Source organism: Vespa crabro, chromosome 22 (assembly GCF_910589235.1).
Source record: "Vespa crabro chromosome 22, iyVesCrab1.2, whole genome shotgun sequence".
Taxonomy (NCBI): domain Eukaryota; kingdom Metazoa; phylum Arthropoda; class Insecta; order Hymenoptera; family Vespidae; genus Vespa; species Vespa crabro.
Window position 1 is genome coordinate 1,299,548 of NC_060976.1, and position 15,834 is coordinate 1,315,381.

Here is a 15,834-nt window from a genome sequence, read left to right on the forward strand (position 1 = left end):
TATACGATCCGTCATACAGATGCAAACAGAAAATTCTTTGGCGGTAGGTTTGATTCAAAAAAAAGATATATTCTTTTTCTCTCTCTCTCTCTCTTTCTCTCTCTCGCAATCACTGAAATATTCAGATCTTATATAAATTCATTGTATAATATGTATGTTATTCAAAAATTGGAGCCAAGATCAACAGTAAATATAACAATATAAATAAAATAAACTGACTGTTGTCTCTCTAATATTGTAAATCATTGAAATTTTTGGCGTCGAGTCTATCGTCCATTGCGTGTTATTCAAGGATAAACTAAATGACTTTTTGTCCATTCGCATGACTCCAAACGTTTTAAGTATTGTACATGCGTACGTGCTTGACCGAAGATGCGCGTCAAAAGAATATGATCTCAGTTTATTCAAAAGCGAGAAAAAGAAAGATAGAGATATATATATATATATATATATATATATATATATATATATATATATATAGAGAGAGAGAGAGAGAGAAAGAGAGAGAGAGAAGAGAAAGAGATAGAGAGAAAAAAAGAGAAAGAGAGAAAGAGAAAAAAAAATGTAGACGAAAAGAATATATTATTTATTTATTAGGTTAATATGTTTAAACATTTTTAAATAATATTTTAAATAAATAATCAATATTTTGTAATAAAATATTAATAGATTAATATATCAGTGTTATAGATATTAAAATAAAAATTGTCAATATTTTAATTAAAATATTTTTCATTGAAATATTTTGTTAACGTAATAATTTGTTAGGATATTTTTGAACAAAAATATTTGTAAATATAATAACTTGTCAGTATATTTTTACATGATAATATAATAATTCGTCTAGTATTTTAAATATATGATCAATAATTATAATAAACCTAGAAGCAATTAAGTAGCGTCTCATGGTTCTCATTTAATTATTTATACCTTTCATTGATATTACATAAATATATAAATGTATATATATAATATATATTTTAAATTTATATTAAAAAAAAAAAATATATATATATACTTATGTATATTTAAAAATTATATTATAAAATACATAGATATATATTTTAAACTTATATTAAAAAATACATACTTATATATATTATTATAAATACTAATAAATACATATCTATATATACATGTATACACATACACACACACACACACACATACATGTAGATACAATTCATATACATCCACACGGACACATACACATTGTATATTGTCTCTTACTAGTTATTAACTAATTAAAATATTGATCGAAAAATAAATATAAATGTAGGATAGTCAGGATATTAACTGTTAGATCTAGGATGGTTTTAACATCGTCAACGTTATATATATCCCCCTACTCTCCGTCAATAGACGCAGAGAGAGACGAGAACGGCGCTTAGAGATATACTCTCACACGTCACTCGGGAACGGTATCTCTATGGTCGAAAGAGAACCGACAGTCGTCTCTTGGAAACTCCTACGGTCTGCACGCGACTCCTCCGCGATCATCATCCTCTCTGTGATCCCTTCCCTCGATCGTGTTTTTTTTCTCTTATCTATCGTTCTATCATATTCTATCGGACTGATAGAAGATCTTAGTCACGTGTTGTTATTTAGTTCATTCAAAGGATCGAAGGATCTCTCTTTCTGTCTCTCTATTTTTTTCTCCATTTTTTTCTCTCTTTCTTTCTTTCTTTCTTTTTCTCTCTCTCTCTCTCTCTCTCCCTCTTTCTCTCTCTCTCTTTCTCTCTCTCTCTTTCTGTTTCTTTCTCTCTCTTACTCAGTTATAACAGTTACTCGAGGTACGTATGTAAATTATCTTATCTTACATTATGCGATAAGATCTTTTCCAAATAATTATTATATGGTTTCGATTATTGCAAAAATATGATATTATTAATAATAATAATAATAAGATGAAGAATAATAATAATTGCAGATTTTTCTTATTCTTTATATGTATATATACACGTATTAATAAAGTGTTCCTTACGATGAATTAAATTACGATCTAATGTATTGCTCTAACCGATATTCTTATCATTAATGATATTTTATTTTTTCTGTCCTTGATAATAATTATTGACACATTTATAATATAATATATGTATATTATATATTTATATATTGCATATATTATATTATACATATTATATATATATATATATATATATATATATATATATATGTACATATATATATAACATATATAATATTTTTTTTTAATTTATTAAAAATATACTGTATACAATCGTATATCTAAGTACATAGCTATTTTTGTTTCATATTAATCATTCTCTCTCTCTCTCTCTCTCTCTCTCTCTCTCTCTCTCTCTATGTTTCGCTTTCTATCATTTATTAATAAATTTTTATCGCACATATATATATCACAGTTATTAAATCAGAAGGAAATTCTATTTCTATGTAAAACACATATTTCATAGTTCTTATCACCATTTAAGATAATATGATGGGAATGAGGAATGGTGTAAAAACGAACAGGACGTTCATCGAAAAAAAAAAATAAATAAATAAAAAGAAAGAAAGAAAAGGAGAAGAAAAGAAAAAATTAAAAGAAAAATGGAAAAGAATTAAACGCAACTCAAGACAATCGCGAGAAAACGAAAGAAGCGCGGTTGGATTGTTTACATTTATGTGGTAGACGATGCACATGCGTCATACATAAGTAGTGCCAATGCATTTCACATGCACGCGACGCGCCAAATACACTTCGAGACGTTTCTTGTTTTCGTCTCTTTCTCTCTTTCTCTCTTTCTCTCTTTCTCGCTTTCTCTCTCTCTCTCTCTCTCTCTCTCTCTCTCTCTTTCTCGAATTGTATTGTTCAAGGAAAAATATTTGAATAATTTGTACATTCGCATAAATATTTGCATATGTAAATATTTTGTTTTTCTTTTCTTTTTTCCTTTTCTTTTTTCTTTTTTTTTTGTTTTTTTTGTTTTTTTGTTTTTTTTTTTTTTTTTTTTAGAAATAGTATCACGTCTTCTATTTGTTTTTCTTTTGTTTTTTTTCTTTCTTATTTTCTACTATGGTCTTTCCGATTTGAAAAGATAATAGTTTTATTTTTAATTAGAAAAAGAAAAAGTTATAACGCGAGAGAAAATTCCTTTTTCTTTTTTTTCTTTTTTTTTTCTTTTTTTCTTTTCTTTAGATTTCCATTTGTTTGATCAGTATTTTGTATTAATTAATTATAAAGTATTTTGTAAAATAAATGATCACTTTATACACACACACGCGCGCGCGCACGCTCGCATATATACACATATATACATAATATTTTTCTTCAGTATTTATAATAAAATATCGGTACGTATTATAAATGATCACTATGATTAATTAAGTGTAAGGATTTATTAGAAATATTAATCATTCATTTATGAAATACTGTCAAATTATTTGATCTATAAAATATCTTAATTAAAATGTTAATTAAAAATGTATAAAAAAAAAACTTGATTGAAAGTTAACATGTAATGATTTAAATATATTTTGAATTGAATTGGCCGATACCTAATGAAATATTTTTAATAATTTATATTTAATATAAACAATATTAATATCTTTTATAAAAAATATTAAATATTTCATGTCCGAATAAATAATAGATAATACTTGAATAATTTTTATTTGAGAAAAAAATCTTATGCGTATTTAATAATCTTATATCTAAATAAATCAAACTCTATAATATTTTTTCTATACGAAACATTTTTCTCATTCAAAAACAAAATATATGAAATTATTTATTAAATTATTTCACGCATATATCGTATCTGTGTAACATTTTGATTGAAATATTAAATAATGCAGTTTTTCTTTTTTTTCTTTTTTTATTAACCTTTTATATTAATTTTTCTTTTTTATATTTTTTTAATTAAAATATTAAATAATCAGTATAATACTGATCACTTATTCAATATATATTTTATCATGAATAATGATCATTTAGTACTGCCAATTGAAAATGTTTAAAACTATTGATACTGTCGATAGATAGAAAGGAAATACAGTAAGACAAATATAGTAAGAGATAGGGAAGAGAGATAAAGAAACAAAAAAAAAAAAGAAAAGAGAAAAAATAGAGAATAAAAAAAAAGAAAAAGAGAGAAAGAAAAAGAGAGAGAGAGAGAGAGAGAGAACAAGAACTAGAGTCAGAAGCAACCATAGAAGGACAACGACCGTTTAAGAACGAAGCGGTGCCATATATACTCGATAAATCTACGGGAACGCAACCCGCGTTTAATTTGTGTCAAATCAACCGGTTTTTATTTCTGCTTTCACGTGAATCGTAGAAATCAACCAGTTAAGATTCAAAATCTGACTAAGATAATCCTATCGGGATTTTACATTGTAGAATCATCTTATACCATCGAATCAACGATAGAAATAGTTTCTACATATTCCAGGAACGAATCAATATGCGCGTCGCCTATATTCTTTAGAAAAACCCACCCATTCAACAGTTACAATATATTTTTAGTAATTCCATTCGATATCCAAGTATGTCTCAATCTTTCCTTTTTCTTTTTTCTCTATTTCTTTTTTTTTTCCTCTTTTTTCTATTTTTCTTTTTTTCTTTTTTTTTCTTTTTTTATACGTCTAACGCACCGAAAAATTATCGATAGAGTGTGAGTTTAAAAAAGCAAAATATAAAAAAAAGACGAGAACGAAAACTAATTCCATGGGAATAAATGTAGAATTTTTTTTTAAATATCTCCATTCGATATATATCTTCATATTGTATATATATATATATATATATATATCTATATATATATGTATAACATGACATACAAATTATACAATGTGAGCGTGAGTGTATATGTGTGTGTATACACACAATTTCTCACGATATTTTATTACAAACAAATTGAAAACTATTGTGATATAGTATATATCTTAAATATATATATATGCACGTACATACAATTTTTTATGATACTATTACATACAAGTTGACAACTATTTTGATATAATATATTTGTTGAATATACACACGCACATACACATACACACACACACACACACACACACACACACACATATATATATACATATGTATATATAATTGTGGCAATAAGATAATTTATTTTCCAAGGTCATTTTTATAAAAAGGTTTCGAGGTAATTACTATTTCTTTAAATGAATCATATGCTTTTTTTTTCTTTAATGCATTAGTCGATGCAGCTTATAATTCTCTCTCTCTCTCTAAAAAAAAAAAAAAAGAAAAAAAAAAGGAAGTATTATTCCATATAGATGGAAAAATATTTTAATTCTAATATTGCTTTACTAATTGCCATTTGCAATCTTATTATTTATTTATTAAATTTCATTACATTTGTATCAAATGATTTATTTAACAATATCGACGGTAAAGTATCTTTTGAACAAATAATTTCTTTCGATATAAATAGATACATATTTATTTCTTTTTTTTTTTTTTTTTATACAGTATTACGAGATTTATCGGGGTAAATGTAATAAAAGAATGTATGATTCCATTTAAATGAGAAACAGTGATTATCTCGAATTTTTTTTGAAATAAATTACAATCAGAAAAAAATTATCTTATCGCTACATGCACCCCCCCGATCACCCTCCCAACTACCCTTCAAACAGTGTTATTACGTAAAAATGATTTTTTTCCATAAAATCATAAATAACGAAGATATTTAATTGTTACACTCTATATATATATATATATATATATATATATATATATATATATCATATATAATATTAAATATTATCTATATTGCATACACACATATAAAATTTACTATAAAAGTAAATTCAATAACACACACATACACTCACTCACACACATTTCTTTTAGACAATATTACAATATTAAATAGAATTTTATTAAATTAATGTAATTATTTATTTATTTATTTATTTATTTATTTATTTATTTTTTAATTAACTTATCAGAGACATAATAATATTCCCTAATAAAAAATTCAAAATGATTCTTCATATTATTCGTTACGAATTACCAATAACTACGATTACTAAGACTGAATATTAAAAGAGCATAACATCCTATCTCGGTCCATTGTAAAATGGCTGGTGGTATCGCCTTCGTGAGATTTCGTAATGATTAGCGCACGGCGAATTAACTGTGTAAATCGTACATATGAGTTTATGGTAACACAACGAACGTATCGTTACTGTGAATTACTTACGGTGGAAGTAACGATCTCGCACACATCGATGTATAAGTATATAATATATATATATATATATTTGTATGTGTATATGTGTGTGACATCACCGTGAAATCAAGCAGCCACCTCCACAATATTCGTTAAGACACGATTTAGAGACATATCTCGTTGATGATATTACCCGTTTGCGTAATCATACCTAAAGGAATGATCACCGAATCAAATGAAGAAAGAGAAGAGAGAGACAGAGAGAGAGAGAGAGAGAGAGAGAGAGAGAGAGAGAGAGAGAGAGATAGAGAAAGAGAAAGAAAAGAATTGAAATCGATCCGTTCAAATATGATTATATTAATGGAATTAGAGTTCAGATCCAGGTTAATTCTATTCAAACTTTAGATAAGATTAATCTTTCTATTTGCATGATAAGAGCCTTTAAACTTATATTGTATGTATGTACATATATACCTGCTTACGTTAAGAGGATCGGCCAGTTTTTGGGACGCTGTGTTTGATCATCGATCATTTGTGATTAATTAAAGAAAAATGAAAAAAAGATGAAAAAAATAAAATATATATATATATATATAATAATAATAATAATAATTAATAAATAATAATAAAAATTAAAATTTTTTAAAATATATATATAAATGATATTAGATTACGTTAAGAAGTATCATTGTCCAAATTGTCGAAAAAGAATAAAAAGAAAAAAAAGAAAAAAAAGGAAATAACACGTCGATTTTTAATAAAACGAATGACCAATTAATCGACTCTAGTTTTCATTATGGCTAATTAAAAAAAAGAAGGATATATATATATACCCATATATTAAATCTTCTATATATGCATATATTAAACGCATCTTTGAATCATTATTTAAATTGTCAAAAAGAAAGAAAGAAAAAGGAAATAACATGTCAGTTTTTAATAAAACGAGTGACCAATTAATTAACTCCAGTTATCTATGCGGTTAATTAAAAACAAGAAGTATATATATATATATATATACATATATATATATATATATACATATATATATATATATATATATATATATATACACTCATATATTAGATAACGTTTCGAAGAACCGTTGTTCAAAAATGTCGGAAAAAAAAATGGGAAATAACACATCGATGTCTAATAAAACGAATGACCGATTAATCAACTTTAATTATCATTTAATTAAATAAAAGAAAAAAAAATATATATATATACATATATATTAGATATATGTTTTGAAGAATCATTCAAATTGTCGAAAGAAAAATAAGAATAAAGAAAATAAAGAGGAAATAAAATGTCGGTTTATATAACTCTAATCAAGTCCAGTTATCATTGCGGTTTACTAGAAAAAGATACAAAGGAAAAAAAAAGAATATATATATATATATATAAAATAATTTCTCGTAATATCGTTATACGAGTTCTTGAAAGAAAAAAGAACGGGAAGAAAGAAAAACAAAAGTAAAAAGAAATAATAATAATAATAATAAAAAAAAAAAGATAAAAAAAATAACACATCGATTTATTAATAAAACGAATGATCGATTAATCGACTCCACTTGCCAGGAACTTATTAAGTAATTCGAGTCTATCGAAAATTACCAAGTTGCCAACACCGGTAAATTCTTGTCAATCCGAGGATGTACTGATCTGCATGCGTAATGTTAACCTGGATATATCTGATGACTCGTTAAAATCGTAAAATAAGCTTTCGTATCGTTTCTATCGGCGAACGTTTTTTCCCCCCTCGCCGTTTAACCGTCCTCGATCTAAATTCGCAGAACGAGCCAATGGTGAATCGCTAAATGTATTCGATACGTCACACATACTGTCACTGTCTATCATCCTATCTCATTTGTATTCGTTATTATCGTTACTACTACTTTTACATCTTATACAAGTATTTATTAAACTTTAAGTACTAACGACTTTATTTCTAATTATATATATATATATATATATTTTTTTTTTTTTATTTTATTTTTGACGATTTTGCGCTTAACACCATTAACATGTATCATTGTAATATCTTAAAATTATACGTATTTATCTAAACTTTATATATTATGGCATTGTTTCTATTCTTTTATAAATATGTATATTTTTTCTTTTTTTTTTATTTTCTTTTTGACGAGTTTGTTTTTCAGTCGATCATACACTTAACGCTATTCGCAAAATCATTACTCATGTATTTATTAAATTTCAGATATTCCAGTGTTGTTTTTATTCGATTGACTATTATTTCTTATTACATCGTATATTTATATTTATCAGATTGAATTTAAAAATTACTTTTTATTTTGTTTTCAATGATTTTGTCGTTCAATCGATCATGAGCTTAACAGTTTTTTCATTTATCATCGCAATATCTTTAACTTGTACACTTGTTACGTTCTAATGCATATAAATCTCTCTCTCTCTCTCTCTCTCTCTCTCTCTCTCTCTCTCTCTTTCTATTTCTTTCTGTTTTTTTTTTTTTCTAAAAACAAACGTAATACTTTTTATCGATTATATTATTATTCTCAACCAGCATATTTTACCACAAATTATTACGGTCGGTGAACAAAGTAGAAAAGTGAACAACACTTCGGTGATATATTCAATCTTTTTTTCGTGATTAACGGTAAAAGAAACGGTACTACCATTGAATAAAAGCGTGAGATAAAATGAGAGATTTGGAATGAAGGAGAGAGGTTGGGAGGAAGGAGGAAGAGTTTAGGAGATAAAAACTTTCATACGTAGCCCTTCGTAACGAAATAAACTTGAAAAAATTTATCGATCATTACTCAAGCATTCTGTCAGATTCAGAATCCAGGCAAGTCGTAACCAATTCCGCAAAGTATTAGACATAGAAAAAAAAAAAGAAAAAAAAAAGAAAAAATAGAAAAAAAACACCCGTTGCTTTTAATACCTGTTTATGCGTCATTATCGTTGCCTTGATCGTTGTTATGTTTTATCTGGAACAACAGTGCAATATGAGAGAGATTAAATGATATTTTTTTTTCTCCTTTTAAACAGTGAGACAGAAAGAGAGAAAGAGAGAGAGAGAGATAGAGGAAAAAAAACAATTGTGGAATCATTTACGTCTCGATAGTATAATGATTTTTAATGATTTATTTCTTAGGGCGTATCTAAAAATTTCTATGTTTTCAATTAATTAGATATTTTTATGAATTATATTTAAAAAAAAAAAATATATATATATATAAATAAATAAATAAATAAATAAAAATTATTAATATCAAACGAGACTTAAGTTTAATAATTAATTCGACGTTTCATTTTGTACTCTTAAAATATTTCAGGCGTATAATCGTGAATATTTTTTTTCATATATTTATCTTTTTCTTCTCTTTTTATCGGTTCTACAACAAAGGAAGTATTCAAACGGATCGTTAATTTACGATCATTTTGAAATAACAAATATCGAAGGATACGATATGTATAAATTTTTGTTCGATAAAATGAAATAAATTTTGACCGTAAAAAAAGAAAACTTATATCGAAATTATTATTATTATGCTTAATTATTTTAATAATAAATATATTAAATGTATATGAAATAATAATAATAAAAAGTAATGTACTGAAAGACATATGATTACAAGATTGTGCATAAACGAAATTAATAGCTTTTGTTTTGATTAAAATGAAATATTTAAATAAATAAAATATTTGAATTAAATAAACTGTTATTCTATATTTCTTTTTTTCTTTTTTTGTTATTATAAATTAATTCCAAAAATCTTTCGTTTTCAATTATTAACAGACATAGTAACGTTAATATTAAGATTGTTACATTTATTTTTATATATTTTATATATTACATTACATATAAATATACACGTTGATATCTCATTAATTATCAACTACACGTCAAATAATTATTTGATTGATTTTTTTTTTAAGACAAACGATTAAAAATATACCAAGTATTCGATAATAAATATTAAAAATCAATAACCACTCAATTTTATAATATTTTGTATTTTTTAAATATTGTACACATAAAATCGCGAAAGCCTTTTTTAATATATAATCTTAATTTCTTAATATACATACACACACACACACACACATATATATATATATATTCAATTTATAATTATTCTCTATATATAATATATAATATATAATATATTTTTATATATAAAAATTTATTTATAAATATATATATATATATATATATATATACATAAAATATATTTAATAATTTATATATTAATAATTTATATAAAATAATTTACATATTAAATATATTTAAAAATTTATTTATATATGTATGTATATGTATATATATATTTTATTTTTTTATTTTTATGAAATAAATTTGTTATGACGAAAACGATACGTTTATGTTTACAGATGGTGGATATAAAAGGAGCAATTGGCGCTAACGAGCTAACAGATAAACAGTCCGGTCTTTACCGGGCTTTACTTGCGGAATTTCTTGGTACGATGCTGTTAAATTTCTTCGGTTGTGGATCGGTCGTAACGAAAAATGTTGTGGCGATAAGCCTTGCATTTGGTTTGACCGTGGCCGCTGCAATACAATCGATAGGTCACGTTTCTGGTGGTCACGTAAATCCTGCCGTTACATTTGGCTTAATGATCATTGGAAAGGTATAAATTTATTATTTAATATCAATAAAATAATATTATTAATTTTTCTTGTATACAAATTTTAATATAATTCTTTCTCTCTTTTCTTTCCATTTTTTTTTTTTTTTGAAAATAAATTAATTAAAACCTTTCACTGTCTGTCTCTATCATCTTCGACATTCGATATTAATATGATAATCATTAATCATCGATTAGTCGTTTACAATTGCCCCCAAAAATGTATCTTAACAGTTAGGCGGCATGATTTATCACGTTTATTCAAACGTTATTATCAATTAATGAGGTAAGAGGAACCTAATGATACAGCGCGATTGAATAAATTATCACATACGTTGTGGCGTAATGGTTAATACATAATAGCTCTCTGATGGATATATAATTACGTTTGTCGGATAACTATATAAAGACAACAGAATAGGAAAACATATTCTATTATGTTTCTTCAATATATCTATGTATTTATCAGATTTATTTTTATACTTTCCATATATATATATATATACCTCGAATAATTAATATGATTAATCAGGAATGATTTTATGTGACAGAAGAGAGAGCGACAGTGAGACAGAAAGAAATAGCGAGAGCGAGACAGTGAGATAGAAAGAGATAGCGAGAGCGAGATAGACAGAAAGAGAGAGAGAGAGAGAGAGAGAGAGAGAGAGAAATAAATAAAGAGAAAAACCAGAAAAGAAAATACAACATAATCTTTCAGTCTAGGCATCATTTTTGCATTATTTTTTTTTTCTAAAAAAATATTTCAAATCCTTGGAAAAAATTATTTTATATATATATATATATATATATATATATATATATATATATATATATATATATATATTTATGTGTGTGTTTATGTATGTATATATATATATATATATATATATATATATATATATATATATATATATATACTTACAGATGATGTAGATATTAATTTTAAACTCAATTATTAATTTTTGAAATTTTTAAATGATATATAATTTAATTTTTAACTCTTTACGATTAGAATGGGTTAAAAATTGTCCTGATCTTTTGCTTAGCTTTTTTTTTTTTATGCACGGTGGGATTTTGTTGAAAAATTCCAAATTATTATTATTATCATTATAGTTAAAATTCCGTACAACTTGGATTTTTAGTTTCTCAAAGATTTAAACAAACATGGAATAAATAAATGTGTTATATATCGTTACCTTTTTCTTTTCCTTTTTCTTTTTTTTTTTTTTTTTGTTCTAGGTACCAATCATTCGTGGCTTTCTTTACGTTTTGGCTCAAAGTGCCGGTGCCATTGCCGGTTCGGCAGTACTAAGGGCACTTTCAACCGAAAGTATGGAAGTCAGTCTTGGCGTTGTATCACTTGCCGATGGGGTTACACCAGTTCAAGGTCTTGGAATTGAATTTTTTTTGGCATTGATACTGGTTATGGTAGTCTGTGGTGCCTGCGACGGTGCAAAGCCTGACAGTAAAGGAATAGCACCATTGCTGATTGGACTTTCCGTTACCGTTGGACATCTAGTTGGTGTAAGGGATAATTCTAATTTGTTTTCTTTTTTTCTATCTTTTTTTTTTTTTTTTTTTTTTTTTTTTTTTTTTTTTTATTTTTATAGAAACAGTACAATAATAATGTGATAAGTAATGGAACGTCGACCATTAAGTACATGGTATTTGATAATTTCTTCTTTTTTTTTTCTTTTTTTTTTTATATATATATATATTTTCTCTTCTTTTTTTTTTTTCTTTGATATAACAAAGATTTAGAATATTTTACAGACTACATATATTCGATATTAAAAAGTAATATGAGAAATGTTTATTTAAAATCTAAAAGACATAATAAAAAGTTATAATGAGTGAAATAAATTCGAATGAAACAAATGAAATATAATAAATAATCTTTATCGTTATTGTTAAAAAAAAAAAAAGAAAAAAAATATATATATATATATAGTACATCTAATCAATATATTTGTTTACATCGTCTATATGCAATTATCAGCATTGCGTTTGTAAAAATCTAATGAAAATTTAAATTTACACGTTCGAATAGATTCAAATGAATTCGAATGAAAAAATAAAGTCTAACAAATATATATATATATATATCTAAAAAAATAAATATAATATTGATTAATCATTATATTATTTACCCCGTATATATCATCAATATAAAATTAAGTTCGACAAAACTTAATGAAATCTAATAAAAAGAAAAATTATATACTTTTGAATAGAATAAAATGAGTGCAAATGAAAAAAAAAAAAAAAAAAAAAAAAATAAATAAATAAATAAACAAAAACATGAAATCTAATAAACATTCTATATTATTATTATAAACAAAAAAGAAAAAAAGAAACGAACAAAAAATGAGTTAGACCAATAACTATACTCGTTTATTCCATTGAGATATATGTCGACGTATATTACGTAAAAATATTAAACGATAGAAAAAGAAAAAATTATCGAAATATTTAATCATGTCTGACATTTTAGGTTCCAAGAACAGGTGCTGGAATGAACCCAGCACGATCATTGGGAAGTTCCGTTGTTATGAATGCCTTCAATGATCATTGGTTATATTGGGTTGGTCCTATTCTTGGTGGACTCGCTGGTGGTTTGATCTATACACATGCTGTTGGTCCAGCAAAGAAAGAAGAAATATCTACAAGGCAATACGCGACCGTAGCCATGGAAGAGAAAGAGGTATGATATTTAAGAAATATTTATACAATATTGTAATAAATTACACATCTACATGGTACTATATTATATATATATATATATATATATATATATATATATATATCACTTTAAATATATGCAATGTCTTTTTTTAAAAATATATTCGAAGATATTTTCAAACCGAATAACTTTATATCTACATCTTAAAGAAGTAATCCACGAATTAAAAAAAAAAAAAAAAAAAAAGGAAAAGAAAAAAAAAAGAATTATAACAGATTAATTAGATACGGCGACGATGAAGAAAGAAGAAACAAAAAAAGGGAAATAAATAAATAAAGGCTATAATTAATTAAGGATCAAGTTTGAATCGACATTTTAAAATAAATTATACTTTAGATTAGATATTAGATGGATAAATATAATGATCGAAGTTATTCATATATATTGATCAATTAATTATTACAAAAAATAACAATTAAAAAAATAAATAAATAAATAAATAACATAAAATATCGATCGAACGAACGATCAAATATTGAAAAAAAAATAAAAAGGATAATAGATAATAGATAATAAATATTAATTCAATTAACTGTACGACATTTTACTACATTAAAGTCGAGTTAATTAATTCGATTAAAAAAAAGTTAAGTTATTCGGTTTAAAAAGTAAATCCTTCGACGATTTGTAAAACTGATAGAATTTTATAGCATTGATGGATATCTAAAAATGCATACGCGTTTAATAAGAGAAAATCGATTATTTATCATCGTTCGGTGTTAAATCATTTTCACATACGTTTTTATCATCGTCTCTATCTCGCAGAGGTTCGAGTACATAGACAGCGGAAGAGGAGGACTCTAAAGAGACCAACAAAACGAGAGAGAGAGAGAGAGAGAGAGAGAGAGAGAGAGAGAGAGAGAGAGAGAGAGAGAAAGCGAACAAAAAAAAAAGAAAAGAAAAAAATATTCAAAAAAGAAAACGAAAAAAAAAGAGACAAACAAAAACAAATACAAAAAAAAAACAAAAAGAAGATAATCGAGGTCAATGATAAAAATACGGAAAAACTATTGTTTTACAGCTCCAGAATCTTACCGGAAGGAAGAACGTCCATCCCGCTTGAGCGTCACTAATTAATCAACCACATATATGCCAATTTACTAAAATCTTCCTTTGATTGTTTCTTTTTCATTTTTTTTTTCTCTTTTATACTTGCTGCTGCCTTGAAAAACGATCGACATGAACAAATGAGGAGATGGGTTAACTGGTTAACTGCATGTAATAATAATCGTACGGAATGACACATTTTATATAATACATGTAATAAAATGTGTCATATATATATATATATACACACACAGGCGCACACACACACACACATATATATATAAAATTCTTATATATCTCTTATTTTGAGATAATTAATAATTAATAACAATGAAAAGTTTACTAATATAATTTTATAGAAAAAGAACAAAAAATACCGTAAAAAAAAAAAAAAAAAGAAAAAAAAGAAAAAGAAAAAAAGAAGCAAACACCTGGACAGGCCAAAGACGATTAATTATATAATTACGAAACGCATATTGACACACCTGTGACAACTTTGCTTTCACGAATTATAATATCGTTAATTGTTAATTAATAATAATCTCGAATTATCGTTCTACGGTTTTTTCCGCTTACCCAACGCATGCTCTCCACGCCAACGACTTATCTGACGACATTGACGACGATCAAAAGAAAATGGAAATCGAAAAGAAAAAAAAACGAAAAGCAAAAAAAGAAAAAACAAACGAAAAGCAAAAAAAGAAAAAAGAAAAAAAAGATAACAACAAAAAAAAACCAGAAAAATAAAAAAAGAAAAAAAAACATTTCGCCAAATCGTCTAACACAATTGTATTGTTATCCCGCTTATCCTTTTTTATATTCTCAAAATAACATTTCGTATTTGATTGCTTACATTAAGGGCGGAGAGAGGGGGGACAAGAAGGATCAAAATCCTGATTCCGTCGAATCATCGAAAAAAAATAAAAAATAATAGAAAAATAAAAAAAAAATGAAAAAGGATAAGAGAAATGTATTTATAAAATATATATATATATACATATATATATATATATATATATGTATATATATATAATTCCATATAGTTATGGTAACAACCAATTCATTTCTTATTAATTAAGTTTTTCATATTATTCACAATAAATGAAAAGATTACTTTCATAATATAACATATATTATTTAATCTATCGACCGTTAACATTTTTCTTTCTTTGTTATTATTATTATTATTATTATTATTATTATTATTATTATTATCATCATCATTATTATTATCATTAA

At 25.1% G+C, this 15,834-nt stretch overlaps 1 protein-coding gene across 2 annotated transcripts; it reads left to right on the forward strand.

Annotated features, from left to right (window-relative positions):
* Positions 1–1,394: 1,394 nt before the first annotated feature.
* Positions 1,395–14,893, forward strand: LOC124431631 (aquaporin AQPAn.G). 2 transcript variants are annotated; one of them, XM_046979746.1, is made up of 5 exons: positions 1,395–1,793; positions 10,551–10,808; positions 12,045–12,329; positions 13,300–13,509; positions 14,314–14,446. In XM_046979746.1, the coding sequence occupies exons 2-5, from the start codon at positions 10,551–10,553 to the stop codon at positions 14,350–14,352; spliced, it is 792 nt and encodes a 263-aa protein (XP_046835702.1). In that variant the 5' UTR covers positions 1,395–1,793; the 3' UTR covers positions 14,353–14,446. The 2 variants fall into 2 exon arrangements, with proteins under 2 accessions (XP_046835702.1, XP_046835701.1); XM_046979745.1 differs by lacking the exon at positions 14,314–14,446 and adding an exon at positions 14,570–14,893 and having other exon boundaries at positions 1,397–1,793.
* Positions 14,894–15,834: the final 941 nt, after the last annotated feature.

Excerpts from the sequence above, each read along its gene's own strand:
- LOC124431631 (XM_046979745.1), top strand. The coding sequence starts at position 10,551 with ATGGTGGATATAAAAGGAGCAATTGGCGCTAACGAGCTAACAGATAAA. Across the intron at positions 12,330-13,299 it reads CCGTTGGACATCTAGTTGGT|GTTCCAAGAACAGGTGCTGG; the intron begins GTAAGGGATAAT and ends CTGACATTTTAG. Across the intron at positions 13,510-14,569 it reads TAGCCATGGAAGAGAAAGAG|CTCCAGAATCTTACCGGAAG; the intron begins GTATGATATTTA and ends ATTGTTTTACAG.